General features: G+C 39.8%; 1 protein-coding gene across 1 annotated transcript in view; it reads right to left on the minus strand.

Moving 5' to 3' along the window:
- LOC119009032 (cadherin-18) overlaps positions 1 to 12,699 on the minus strand; it is a 90,309-nt gene that overhangs the window by 42,727 nt on the left and 34,883 nt on the right. The window contains exons 3-4 of the mRNA XM_037079923.1: positions 9,994 to 10,288; positions 3,058 to 3,177 (exon numbers count right to left, since the gene is read on the minus strand). Coding sequence (XP_036935818.1) covers positions 3,058 to 3,177; positions 9,994 to 10,288 — 415 coding nt within the window. The remainder of the gene's footprint in view (positions 1 to 3,057; positions 3,178 to 9,993; positions 10,289 to 12,699) is intronic.

Genomic DNA, 12,699 nt, shown 5'->3' on the forward strand with positions numbered 1-12,699 from the left:
ATTTCTGATGGTAATAGTCTTTAGTATGTGGCGTACATATGAACTAGTTGATTGAAAAGATTGAAGCCATTCAACCATGCATTCATCAGTTCTCATTGATACACTCTGGTGAACAGTGGCTGCTGGAGTGTCGGTTTCTTGGTAAATAGTCATCATATCACCACCTAGTACACAGCTACTTCATCATATTCGGACAACTCTTCCATAACCAGCGGCTATAATTTGGAGTTTGCTCTGAGCTAACTCTTCTCATGAATTCATTACTTTTTCATGAATGATAATAAATAAGACTAACCATCCTCACCATCAAATTTTGTTCTCTTAATAAGTAATTCCAGCTCATTTTTAGCACTATTAAGATGTCAGATCATAAATATGAAAAATTATTGGTCCATTGGACTTGTTATGATGGAAATGTAAATCTCTTTCACCTTCATATAATCTGTATGGACTCGATGGATTGTTGGAATTACACCTCATATTGCTCGGATGAGCAACAATATTATTAAGTAGCAAAATGTAAATCACTCATGAGTTCTTACAGACAACTGTGTCATTCTGTGTCCAACCTTAGAGACATTTTTCATGAAAAAGAATTGCGAGGCCATACAAAACATTTTGGAATATCAGATTAGCATCACGCAGTGCAGAGCAGCCACATTTGTTTTCTTCTGCCCACATATTTCCCCTCAGGTCTTCCATCATTATCTTTTGCATCAGTTATATTTCTGTCTTTACAAACTCTGTCATGCTCGTCTATTTCTCCACTGAAGTAAATCTAATCCTAAATTCCCATCCCTCCCTTATTTTTGCATGCTGCATGACACCATCACAGAGGCATCAATTACAGTTTAACATCCATGATTGAATCTTATTTCTAGTGGCTTTAATCCTTAATAACTTGGCAACATGTTATGTGGAGCTATTAACATGTCTGTCTTACAGTATATATAGTTATATTTACTATTAAGGACTATGAAGAGAAACTGTGTCTTGGCCATTCACAAACAGCATGATAACAGTAATTTACTTTTCAAATTTTTTTTTTAAATTTTCAAATAGAGAATATAATTTATGGGCATCACAGCAAGTCAAGTGGATCTTTAAAAAGAAAAAAAAAAATCAGGAGCTGAAACACAAGTTAATGATTGCTCTGTAAAAGCATCCTGTTACACAGGCCGCTTATCCTGTTCAAAGGATGAAAACTGCTCTACGCTTTGACAGTGGTCAATTTAACACAATATCCAAACAGTCATTCCAGTCACTTGTGGGTTAGAGATGATCAAACCACAAAGTCAGAGCAGTAGAAACAGGTAAAACTGTTCCTTGCTGAGGATTTGGGTCAAGTCTGAGATGGTCCTTTGGGGATTCCTTCTGCACCATATGTGTAGGCCAAATGCTATCATTACCCTCTGTCCTTAGACGATCTTCCCTTCTACCTCATGGGTCTTGTAAAATCTGTCACTGCTGTATCAGGCCACCGGATCAAGGTCAGATGGGGAGAGGTGCATTTGTCCATTTGTGTGTACGTGCGCGCTTGAATGTGTGTGTTCTCTTAATCCCGCTAATAATACATGAACATTGTCTCTAAGCATGGTGGGACTCAGGTACATGTGGATATGAGAAGGTGTAGCCAAGGTAATGCACTGTCAGACAGATGCAGGAGCGGCTCCACCTCCCCAGTGTGGTGCTCAACAGTGGCAGCATGCCAACGCGACCGCTTTAAGACTCAGGCTTAGCATTTTAAAGATCACATGCGAGTGCAACTCCCTCTATGTGCACATTTTCCACTGACCGCTGGAGTTCCTTGTCCTAATTTGAGGGAGGAGGGTGGTTCGCCAGCGGCGAAAACAACTGCCGACTTGTATAAATTAATATGTGTGGATGGAATAGTGCTGTGCAGAGTGCAGCTGGCTAGGCCTTCGATCACATCCCTACTCCTGAGCACGTCCCATGCTGAATTACAATGCAGACAAGATGCCGAGTCAGCTTGAGCAAAACAAGCCATCTGATGTATCCAAAAAGCTCTCTGCGTATAGAGAAGGAAAGAAATCACTGTAATAATCACTTTTCTACAATCAAAACATGATACCAAATAGATAACTATGGACTACAATAATGTGTAGTTGATAGAACAAAATATGTGGTGTTGTGTGAGAAGGAAAGCCCGGCTTTCCCTCAGAAACTGGCATTGCTCCTGCCTCGCCACATCACTGTGAAATTGCTCCATCAATCCCCACTGCCTTTCCCTCGAGGTAAAGTCAAAATATTCAGCAATTCATTTGTGTTGCTCATTCGGCAAAGAATTCATGTTTTACATGGGCGGTGCAGTCTCGAAGGGGCCAATAGTTGTTCCAGACAGCAATGAATCAATTCATACAAGTGGGTTGTTGTTCATGTTAACCGACAGCAGCAGCAGCAGCAGCAGCAGCAGCAGCAGCAGCAAGCATGCAAAAGCTAAAGACACAGACGTGCACATACACACTCCTTTGCAAGACAAAGAGAGATCAGAAATAAACAGACACGCACACACTCACATAAAACACATTTTTTTTCACATTGTATAAAAGTTATATGTCTTGCACTTTGGAAGGTTTATTAACATTTAATAGATTCCAGACTCCATTCCCTCAGACAAAAGATGGATCCTGAAAGGGTGGCTTTTCATCTCCTTTCAAAAGGTAGGAAACAATGGCTTTCCGAAGGCATCTCTACATTTGTCTCCTTTGACCCAGGAGAAGTTAGTTATAGGCCACAAAGAGAGGACTGCGTGCTCAACAATACAGCAGCCGTATGAGTAGTCCATAACTCTGCTGTGGCTGCTTTAGCTTTTATGATGTCAGACGTGCCGCAATAACAGAACAGGATGTTCACTGCAAGAAGCGTATGGTGCACAGATTTCACAGTGTGATATACACATCACTTTAGAACACTTTAGGAGATCAACAAAAGAGATTATAAGAAAGTTATTACCTCCTTTTATAGTTTTTAGTTACTTGTAAGAGCTTGCTTTGCCTCTGCATTTTTTTCCCCCCCAAGCATGCAGTCGTAACACACCTGTTTTGGGGTCGACGGAGAAATATGGCTGTCCTTGAAGAATACTGTAGACTATTCTGGCACTGTTTCCATAGGTGGGATCATCAGCATCCGTCGCCGTGACTTGCAACACAGACGTGCCTGAAAATTAACAAAAACAAAAAGACACAGAACACAGCAAAATTATTTCCTGATAATGACTCTGTTAAAAAGGTATACAGATGTGTAAATGTGATTTAGTTCGTTCTATTTAATGCAACCTTGCACCTTTACTCCACTTGTAATTTCGACCAACAATTATTAAATGTGAGAAACAAACAATTATGTAAGAAAAAAAATATGTCTTAAAGACACTACAAGAGCCTGGCGGCAGTAAAAACATCTGATACTGACATATAAATATTAAACGCATATTTTGGCAATGGCTAGTTAAGTACCACTTTCACCAATATCAGAAAATGTCACAGGAAATACATTAGATATAAATCACCCCATGTTTCTTATTTTGCGTTAAAATCTCATATTGTAGCCGACCGGACAACAAACAAACTGATACCAATAAGTCTGATATGTCAGACAGGCTCTAGTACAAATTTGAGGTACATGTATACTTTACTTTCTCAGAGGCAGATACTCTACTTCTTACACCAATACATTTGTCTGGCAGATTTAGTCGCAGGTTACTTTTCAGACAGATATTGGTCTTTCAACGGTTGGGAAGATGTTCCTACTCAAACGCTACCATGAACATTTCAAAAAACCCCATTGGATAATCTGTAAAATGCATCGTCACAAACTTTGTGTAAACGTGGTTCTCAGGAGCTACAAACACATCAATACCTTAAAGAATACAGCGTATCCATATATGCAGTAAAATACAGCCTGCGCATGAAAAGCAGTAATATCATGGAATACCATACACGTTAGTAAATCCTCCTTGGAATACTTCTTCCACTTCACTGAATGCAATTGCGTGATGCTGGTTATGTGTTGAAAATAATCTCCTAGTAACCATGTCTGGTGAATTTGGATCCAAGGAGAAACCACTGGGTGCAATCTCAAATGTATGAGCGCAAGGCTAGAAAAGAGAGAGATACTTAAAAATGCTGAAAAACAACTTCAAGAAGAAAGATGTAGCTTCAAGAGAAACAACTAAATAACTTACATTCTAGCAAATTCTCACACGACGTTCCAGCGCACAAACAGTGACAAAAGCAGGTGTCGTGGTTTGCTTACTGGTAAACAGGCGGCATTATGATTATGTAAGCACAAATAGATGATAATTAACTGTCTATAAAATGTAATCAAGGGTAATCATATATAATCACTTGTTCACAGGCACTGTTGCACACCAGCCGACTGCAGTGTGTGTGCGTTATTATACACAAGAAAGGTCAATTCCTTATTCAGTTGTTAAACCTTGCAAAACCTGCAAATAGAAAATATGAGTACAAGCCCCGGTCTTGGTTTTCATGCAATTTTCATCGCAGAAGATGACAAAAACAAAGACAAGTAATTGGAAAACTTAGCGGGATGGCTCATTATTTGCACCGTTATTTAAAAAGTCTGTGTAAAAAGCCATCGTGGTTCAATTTAACACTTGAAGCGTTGCTCAAACAGCATTACAAGCTTCATTAACCCATTATAATTGCATGATGAGTGCATTGTAATTGCATTTTGGTGCTTATACGATGCATTAGAATATGTAAGAGTCACTGTATGATTGTGTTATGGGACATATGAGCTGTATGATCCATCATAAGAGCCTGAAAACCTTTTGACATTTGCCTTTTTTATAAAACTAAATCAAACAAGTGGAACTCGCTCCACTGCGTCACACCTGATATGACTTATTTTTTTCTTGGAAAACCTGGAGGAGTCGAACGAAATGCCACCCGTAATGAGCCACGCACTCCACTGTGTGCTCGGGCACTCTGAATCTCTGTCAACCTTGCTGCCAAAATTACACTGGGAATTATTGGGACTTAATCAATTGTGGGATTGCTCTGGAAGCTGAGCTGGTTCTAAATCATCTGTCTAGCAAAACTTATTAGTTAGTACATAATGTAATTGATTGAGCCTTGACTTGTTCTGTGTTAATGGCGTAAGAAAATAAAATCCTCATCTGTGACCTTGTATGAATAATATTTCTGTGTAGAATCTTGTGAAGAAAATGACAAATGTTCAGATATAAGGAATATATATAAGGAATTGTTAAGGTGATAAACACTAAGTTAAAAGGTTCAATGCTACTCAAAAAAGAGTCAATACTTAAGACTCAATATGTTTGTGCTGGCTGAATATTAACTTTAAAAATCAGCAGAACCTTGCAGGGAATCTCGTCTCACATGTTTGAAGGTCAAAGTAACATTTTTCATGTTAAAGGCATCCTGGAGAAAAAAAAAAAAGGCTTCAGAATACAACCACCACACAAGGTTTTCACTAAGGAAGCACATACCTGACAAGACTTTAGTTGTCTGTCATAAAAGGAGCACAGATTCTCTGTAAGCAACTGAAAACATCAACAACAATTATTTCAAATGCACTTTCACAACATTATGGTTAGACCTTTGCAATAAATTTGACGTTAAATCTTTGAATATTCGATTGTTGTAATGCCAGACTGCTTTTAAAGCAGGAAGGCTGCATTTAGGCTTCAAGTGGTGCACATCGAATTGTAGATGGATTATATTTACAGTGGCGGTGCTTTTTTTTTAAGATGACAACGTTTACAGAGAATATAAGACTGGCCCCTTTATACAATGAATACAACAGGCACAAGCTTAATTCCATCAGGTGGGATGCTATAAAAAAAACAGAATGTGATACTCGGCCAATCTTTTTGGACGTATACTCAATTCAAAAATAGCCCAAAGATAATACATAATGTATAATCAATATTTTACCTCATCAAAATAATTGATTGTTGCAAGTATACAGTTTATCTGAATTTGACACCAGCAACATGTTTCAAATAAGTTGGGACATAAGCAATAGATAGAAGTTGCATAATGGTCAAAAATCACCTGGCTGAAACAGGTCACTTGGTAACAGGTGATACTATCATGATTGGGTATGAAAGGGGCATCGCTAAAAAGGTTCAGTCGTCATCCAGGATGGAGAGAGGTTGGGTGTGTGAGCGAATTACTACATGGACTCAGGAACACTTTGTAAAACATTTGACAGTAAAAACAGGTTGTGTTAAATGTTCATCAATACAGATTACGATCACCTGCAAACAGTGTCCCGACTTCTTGTGAATCAGGGCTGTATGTGACATTGTTGTAACTGTATATATTCAATTATACATTTCTTATGTAGGTCAAGCTAAAGTTGCTGTTGTACATTTGTGTAGGTGAGTGGGGTAGAATTACCCCTCAGTAAAGTGCAATCCAGCACAAAACCATCACTAACTATGGCCTCAGTGATACAACATATAACTTAACACCTCAATGACAGAATCACTCAAATTTGAGCATTTTTAGGCACCATAAAAGCAAACTTGTGACCTGTGTGTTGGATTGCATAAGCCTGTGCAGGTGTACCTAATAAAGTGATGACTGAATGCATATAAGTTGCTTATATTCATGAAGCGTCCCAGTGTATTCTGACTCCATGAGAGTGAGAGACTCCATGAGAGAGCATCCCGCGGAAAGAACAGCAGGTAAAAAACGGTAATTTAGAAACACACTAGGCTTGAAAATGGCTTCTGATTTCCTTTCAAAAGGTTTTTTTCTGCAATCTGGTTCAACATATACAGATCACCTGTTCCATTATGAACCCAGTCACATACTGTGTCCCATTTTTACATCCACTTTCATCACCTCCTTTAGGTTTCAATCCATCCATCTCTCCTGACCTCTCTGGACTTGCGGCTGCGACCGCAGCACATAATTCACTTTTTAAAGATCAAGGGTTGGGCTCTGACGCTGCATTACAACCACCAACCATAACATTTGCTTCATTCCCACTTTCATTTGGAAAAACATCTCCTTGATGTGCACTGTAATAAAGCTCCAATTAGTTATTGAGGATGTTGGTTGAGAGTTGACGGGTTGGAATAATCGTAATGGGATAAATGATGTCAATACGTAGAGGAGTGCTGATTTTCAGAGGAGCTCGCCAGAGGATATGGAAACCTATTGGAAAATTGAAGGCAAAATAAAATGCGCAACTACATTTCATAAAACATGGGTAGTAAACATAATTGATCTGTGTTTTAGGATGGATTAGAGCATCTACTGGGAACATTCGATAAAGGCTTATGGGGGACATAAATCACAAGTATGCCTTCGGTCCTCTGAATGCAACCATGAGTCTCTATTTTGTTTTGTTTATCAAGAGTCCACATTTAACCATGAGCACTCTTCTGCTACATAAGTCCCAATAACACTCATTAAATCATAACTATTCATCTAAACAAGCTGCCTCTGCCACCGAGTTCTGAAAACCACTATCAAACCTTTTCCCAGGAGTGAAATGATTGACAGGAAAGCAGAGCTATCATCTCCAGCGTGTCCATTTAGAGATATCTCAACTGGGAGACATACAGTGGTGGGAAATTGATACTCCTTTCATCTGGCACTCTAAAACATATTACTGTACCATTGAATGGGAGGTGGGAAACGGTAATGCTGGACTAGCTGGCATGTGCCCAGCTAATCAATTCAGACAGGAAAAAAGAACATCACAACCAATTAGCTGCCACACACTCCCAGACAGCCCTCTTCCTGCACTTGGGAGCGGCAGTATTGACAAATGCTGGGGGATTAGCGCTGTGGAGTGTGAGGACAGTTGATTGTTACAGCCGATTTGACGGCGCAGACGCCGAACCGAAGAGGAATTACTTTAATGGACATCAGCAAAAGACAGGGCGGGAAAAAAAAGGCTAATTATTTTCCCCTTCACAGTCCTTGATTTCCTCCCTTGGGTCATCAATGGTGATTGATTATGTTTTGTGCAACTGATGATGGAGTTTGCAGCAAACACTGAAACTTTAAAATGAGTAGTCTTGTTAAAAACTACATGAAAGCAAACAAGTGCTGCACATGTATTTCCATTTGCCTAATATGCACTCATTCTGAGATAAAGATTACAGCAACCAATTCAATAATCAAAAATCATTGAATGCAGGATTTAAAGTATGACCAGAGCTCTGTAGCTTATTGTGGCTGCCATTAGCTAGTTTGCTCAGTTGGCTCATTCAACATTACAGCTAGCGATTCGTTGCCCAAATATCCAGAATACGGATGCCAACATCGTGCACTGGTGACGTCATTTGGTCAGCACAACAGATATTTGGAGCCACTGTAACGAGGTCCCGCCCATATACTGGACTAACTTAACTGCAAGCAGGATTCACCTGTCATGTCAATCATATCTTAAAAAAAAAAAAACACGCTTGAACATATACCAGCATGATAGCACTGAGTTAAAATGACAGAAGCCATCTTTTGAGAAAAATGATTTGCCATGTACTCATATTTTAGTTTGTGGAGAGGGGAAACGGGGAATACTGGCAGGGAGAGCTGCTGGAATGGGCACCAAAAACCGGCTCAGCTGCCTATTAGCAAACATGGCCGGACAGGGACCGAACACAGCCTCAGAGACCAACGGAGGCCAGCCTGAAGACAGAATGAAGTAGAGTGGTGATACTGCACCCTGTAGCTCTGCTCTGGTGGGCGTTGGGCAATCGAAAAGAAGGTGGTGGGGGTAAATACTGGAAAATAGATTGGGCCTGTACCTGAAATAAAATATTCAGTGCCTGTCAATACATTATTCTTCAACATACAGAGAATGTGAACATACAGTGCAGCCCTCTCAGATGAGATTAAGATATGTGTTGACATATCCGACTTGGAAACAAATATACTGACTTGCAAAGTTGTATGTGTGTCAGGCACGTCTGGTCGTGAATATTCATGAACGCAACGAGGGAGATATTGACTGTTTATAAAGAGGGCGCCTACAGGTCTATTGGGGTTTGCATATTTAATCGGTTTTGCACATTTCCATCGTCTCGCTGCAAGAAACTGATGAAGCTGTTCGTTTTCTCTTTGAGATATTTTTTTTTCCCTAATAAGTCTTTCTACTTCTTTTCAGCAACTCAGGGGATTATTTTAGACAGGCAGATATAAATGCTATCTTCTCAACAAACTGCCGGCACCACAAACTCCCCATCATATAGTTTATTTGAGGCAAAATCTCTCTGACAACAGTTTGGCCACCACTTGGACAGCCTACATATGTTCTGAAGGAGTGCTGTGAAATATCTGAGCATCATACTTCTGAGCTATTGTGCTGTGAGGCGGAATTCACTGGACTGAGAAAAGGGGTGGCTTTTGTTCACGGAGCTAAAAACAGAACAGTACAATAAAGAAATAAAAAATAGATGTTTGCCACATGATGCCGGGCATACGAGAAGCAGCTGTCTCAGAGGAGGTGGATAGAGGCTTTTCTTTCCTCTATGATGTGGAGGACTCCACAGTCTCGATGGCGGGGATTGCTGTGGAGGCATTATTGAGTGCTTTATAAAGACCTGCCCACCCGGGAAACCATCACAGCAACCAGAAAACAAAGATGAAAAAGAGGACTGGGCTGGCTTACAGAAGATCAAACATTCTGCAGAACCTTATCACATAGGGGACAAACCAGAATGCTGCGCGAGGTAGCAACATGTTTGATCACAGTTCTTCATGCTAACACCTCTTTTTAAACCATCTTGAAGCGGGACATGTGTATGAATATATTCAAACATACACAAGATGTAAAGCCAAAAGGTCTTGCCGTAGTATGTGTCGGGATAAAAGGGATTTTAAACACACAGAATATCTGAAAAATAAACTACATGACGCTCCACCTCAGACAGTTTTCTCATCCATCAAATTAAGGTGCACGGATGCTGACAGTAAGAGTGTAATTATTTAAAGGTCCAGTTTATTTTGTAGCACTACTCACCCACTTCAGACATCTCAGGCACCGTCGCTACAAAGGGTCCATCTGGAAATTTGGGCGCATTGTCATTGATGTCTTGTACTTTGATGATGAATTCCGACTTTGGTTCCAGCGCCTCCTCTGTGTGGCGGTCCAAGGCTTGTGCATGCAGAACATAATGCGTTTTCTTTTCCCGATCCAGGCTCTTAGTGGCATGAATATCTCCTGTCACCTCGTCGATGATAAATATAGTCCCAGCGCCTTCCCCGTCCAGAATGTACCTGACGGATCCATCGCCTTTATCTGAGTTTGAGTGAAGCTGCAGGGAAAAGGCAGACAGAAGGTGTGTGAATACAGGGAATAGTGTGTTGCCAAAATTACTTGCTTTTGATTTACAGCTTCAAAACGTGATTCATGGGCTTTAAAATTTACTTTGCCCAAGGTGCACTGATGTAGAATGGCTGCAGGAGAAATACCTGCAGAGGGACTTCAACCAGGATGATCATTAGTGCCCAAACGACTGGTTGATTAATCTTTTAGTCAACTGACACTTTTAATTATAAAAACAATACCAAACATTATTTCATTCAAGCCTCTCAAATGTGAAAACTGTTCAGATTTCTCAGGTTTAAATCATCCTACATGTCTCCAGACTAACGTTTCACACCGGGTGCACCAGTGTGCCTAACTTTTTCCTCCCTTTTCTAACTTTTTTCATCTCTCTTTTCTAACTGCACCACTGCAATCAGTGTTAACTTGAACTTGACAGATCTTTGGAGGGATGTGTGACGGAAAATAACTGCACCCTGGAATCCTGTTCGAAATGAATCCTGAGTTCTGGACCGACAAAAATGAGAAAAACTGAAGGTGTAAGATCGGGATTTTGGATATTATGTTGATCATTTTTCAAAACTTTTTGATATATTCGAAATAATCAATGAATGAATATACAATATTATGATAACACTATAAATACTTACAGCACTAGTCGGTGTGAATACATGGATTGGGGTTTCATAAGAATGAATTACACACCCCATGTACTGCACTTTGATATAAACCATTTAAAAACATATAGCAGTAAGCTTTGCAGCATTACTGCAGTGCCGAGCGGTCCTGGGCCCGTGTCCCAGATCTAACGCAGACATTACATTATTCAATATTCTTCTCTCAGGCAAGCGTCTACCCGGGCATTGGTGAAGAAATGCATCTTTGGAGATTAAAGTTTTGGGGGATATCCTCACAAGACTATTAAAGATGGAAGAGCGCTGCCTCTTGCTCACCAGGAGAGAGAGGAATAAGAGAAAAACGAGCCACTTGTTCAGTTGTAATTGACACCATGAGGATTAAGACTTTCATGCCAATTGCTCAGCTGGGTTGCAGTTTAAGACTTTATAAATATATTTTACAATGCCACTGTATTTTCGAACCAGGGTGCAACAGTAACATCATAATTTAAACAACTTCATTTTTCGCCCATGAATAAAACATGTTAAGAAACATGGACTTTGCTAGCCTCCTTCTTCCACAGGGAACTGTCACAACTTAACAGAACAATCCATTTTTGCTGTGCACACTTTACATACTGCTCTTACTGGTGGCATTTTTGCATTTCACATTTGTAGGTACACATCAAGCGAACTGTGAAAATAACCCTTGGATTCCACAGCACACACGTCAGCTCAGCCTCAAACAAGATTCATGCGATGCTTTGGAGAACATACGATAGACACACTTGCGAATACATAATTCATGCTGTGTTTGTGAGGAGATTATGTGTTACTCCTTCTCTTATTATTATATATGCATTACCTGGACACGTTTGCAGGGTAACACACTGTAGAGTTGGTGACAGAATCTTTTGAATTTTCTGTCAAAATCCAACGAGCACTATTTGTCAGACATAAAATAGTCCTGTTAGTGAGCACTTTGACGTGAGTTTTGCACAACAAAATCAGACGACTATCAGAACCCTCCCCAAGAGACCAAATCCTCCGCGCCTGAACAACAAAGACAAGCTGAAAACAATAACAAAAAAGAAATACAAGAGTTCAACTTGAGCAGTTTCAAAAAAAAAAAAAACATTGCAAAGATATTAGCAAGAGCAGTCACAAGTTGAGACTAATCAACAGGAAATTCACTCCGTACCATGATTATGTCACAACATCTGTCCCAACCGGACTTGAAATATCCAAATGAAATGTGATAATTATGTCACGCAAGAGGATGTTAAAACTTCTTTACAAGTTAGCACACTCTTCAGCAAGTGTAGGTGTTTCAAATATTTTTAAATGTTCAAAATCAGATGTCACAACATATGTTTCAGCGAGGTGTATTATCCAATTTCAGTTTGTTATTTGTGAATAACTGCACAGTTGATACATCTGATGAGGGATAGGTGATATAAACTAAATATACTTTGACTGGAACATAAAATCCCCAATGTTACATTGCTTGATAATCTACTACACCTAACATCACAAAAAAGCTATTTATAACCAGTCATATGGCTTCCCAAAGTAGACACAGCTGTTTTGGTTTCTTTACACAACACTGTTGTAAAAGTCAGATGGTTGGATGGGAGGAGACGAGCACTGCTGGAGGGAACTTTTTCGTTTCGTCAGGGAAAAACAACATCTCAACAGTCCACAACAACCTTAAATGTAAGGAGCTGCTGTGGATAGATGACGCAATAAGACATCAGTGGCGTGGAGATACATTGGCAGCCTA

Source organism: Acanthopagrus latus, chromosome 19, assembly GCF_904848185.1.
Source record: "Acanthopagrus latus isolate v.2019 chromosome 19, fAcaLat1.1, whole genome shotgun sequence".
Taxonomy (NCBI): domain Eukaryota; kingdom Metazoa; phylum Chordata; class Actinopteri; order Spariformes; family Sparidae; genus Acanthopagrus; species Acanthopagrus latus.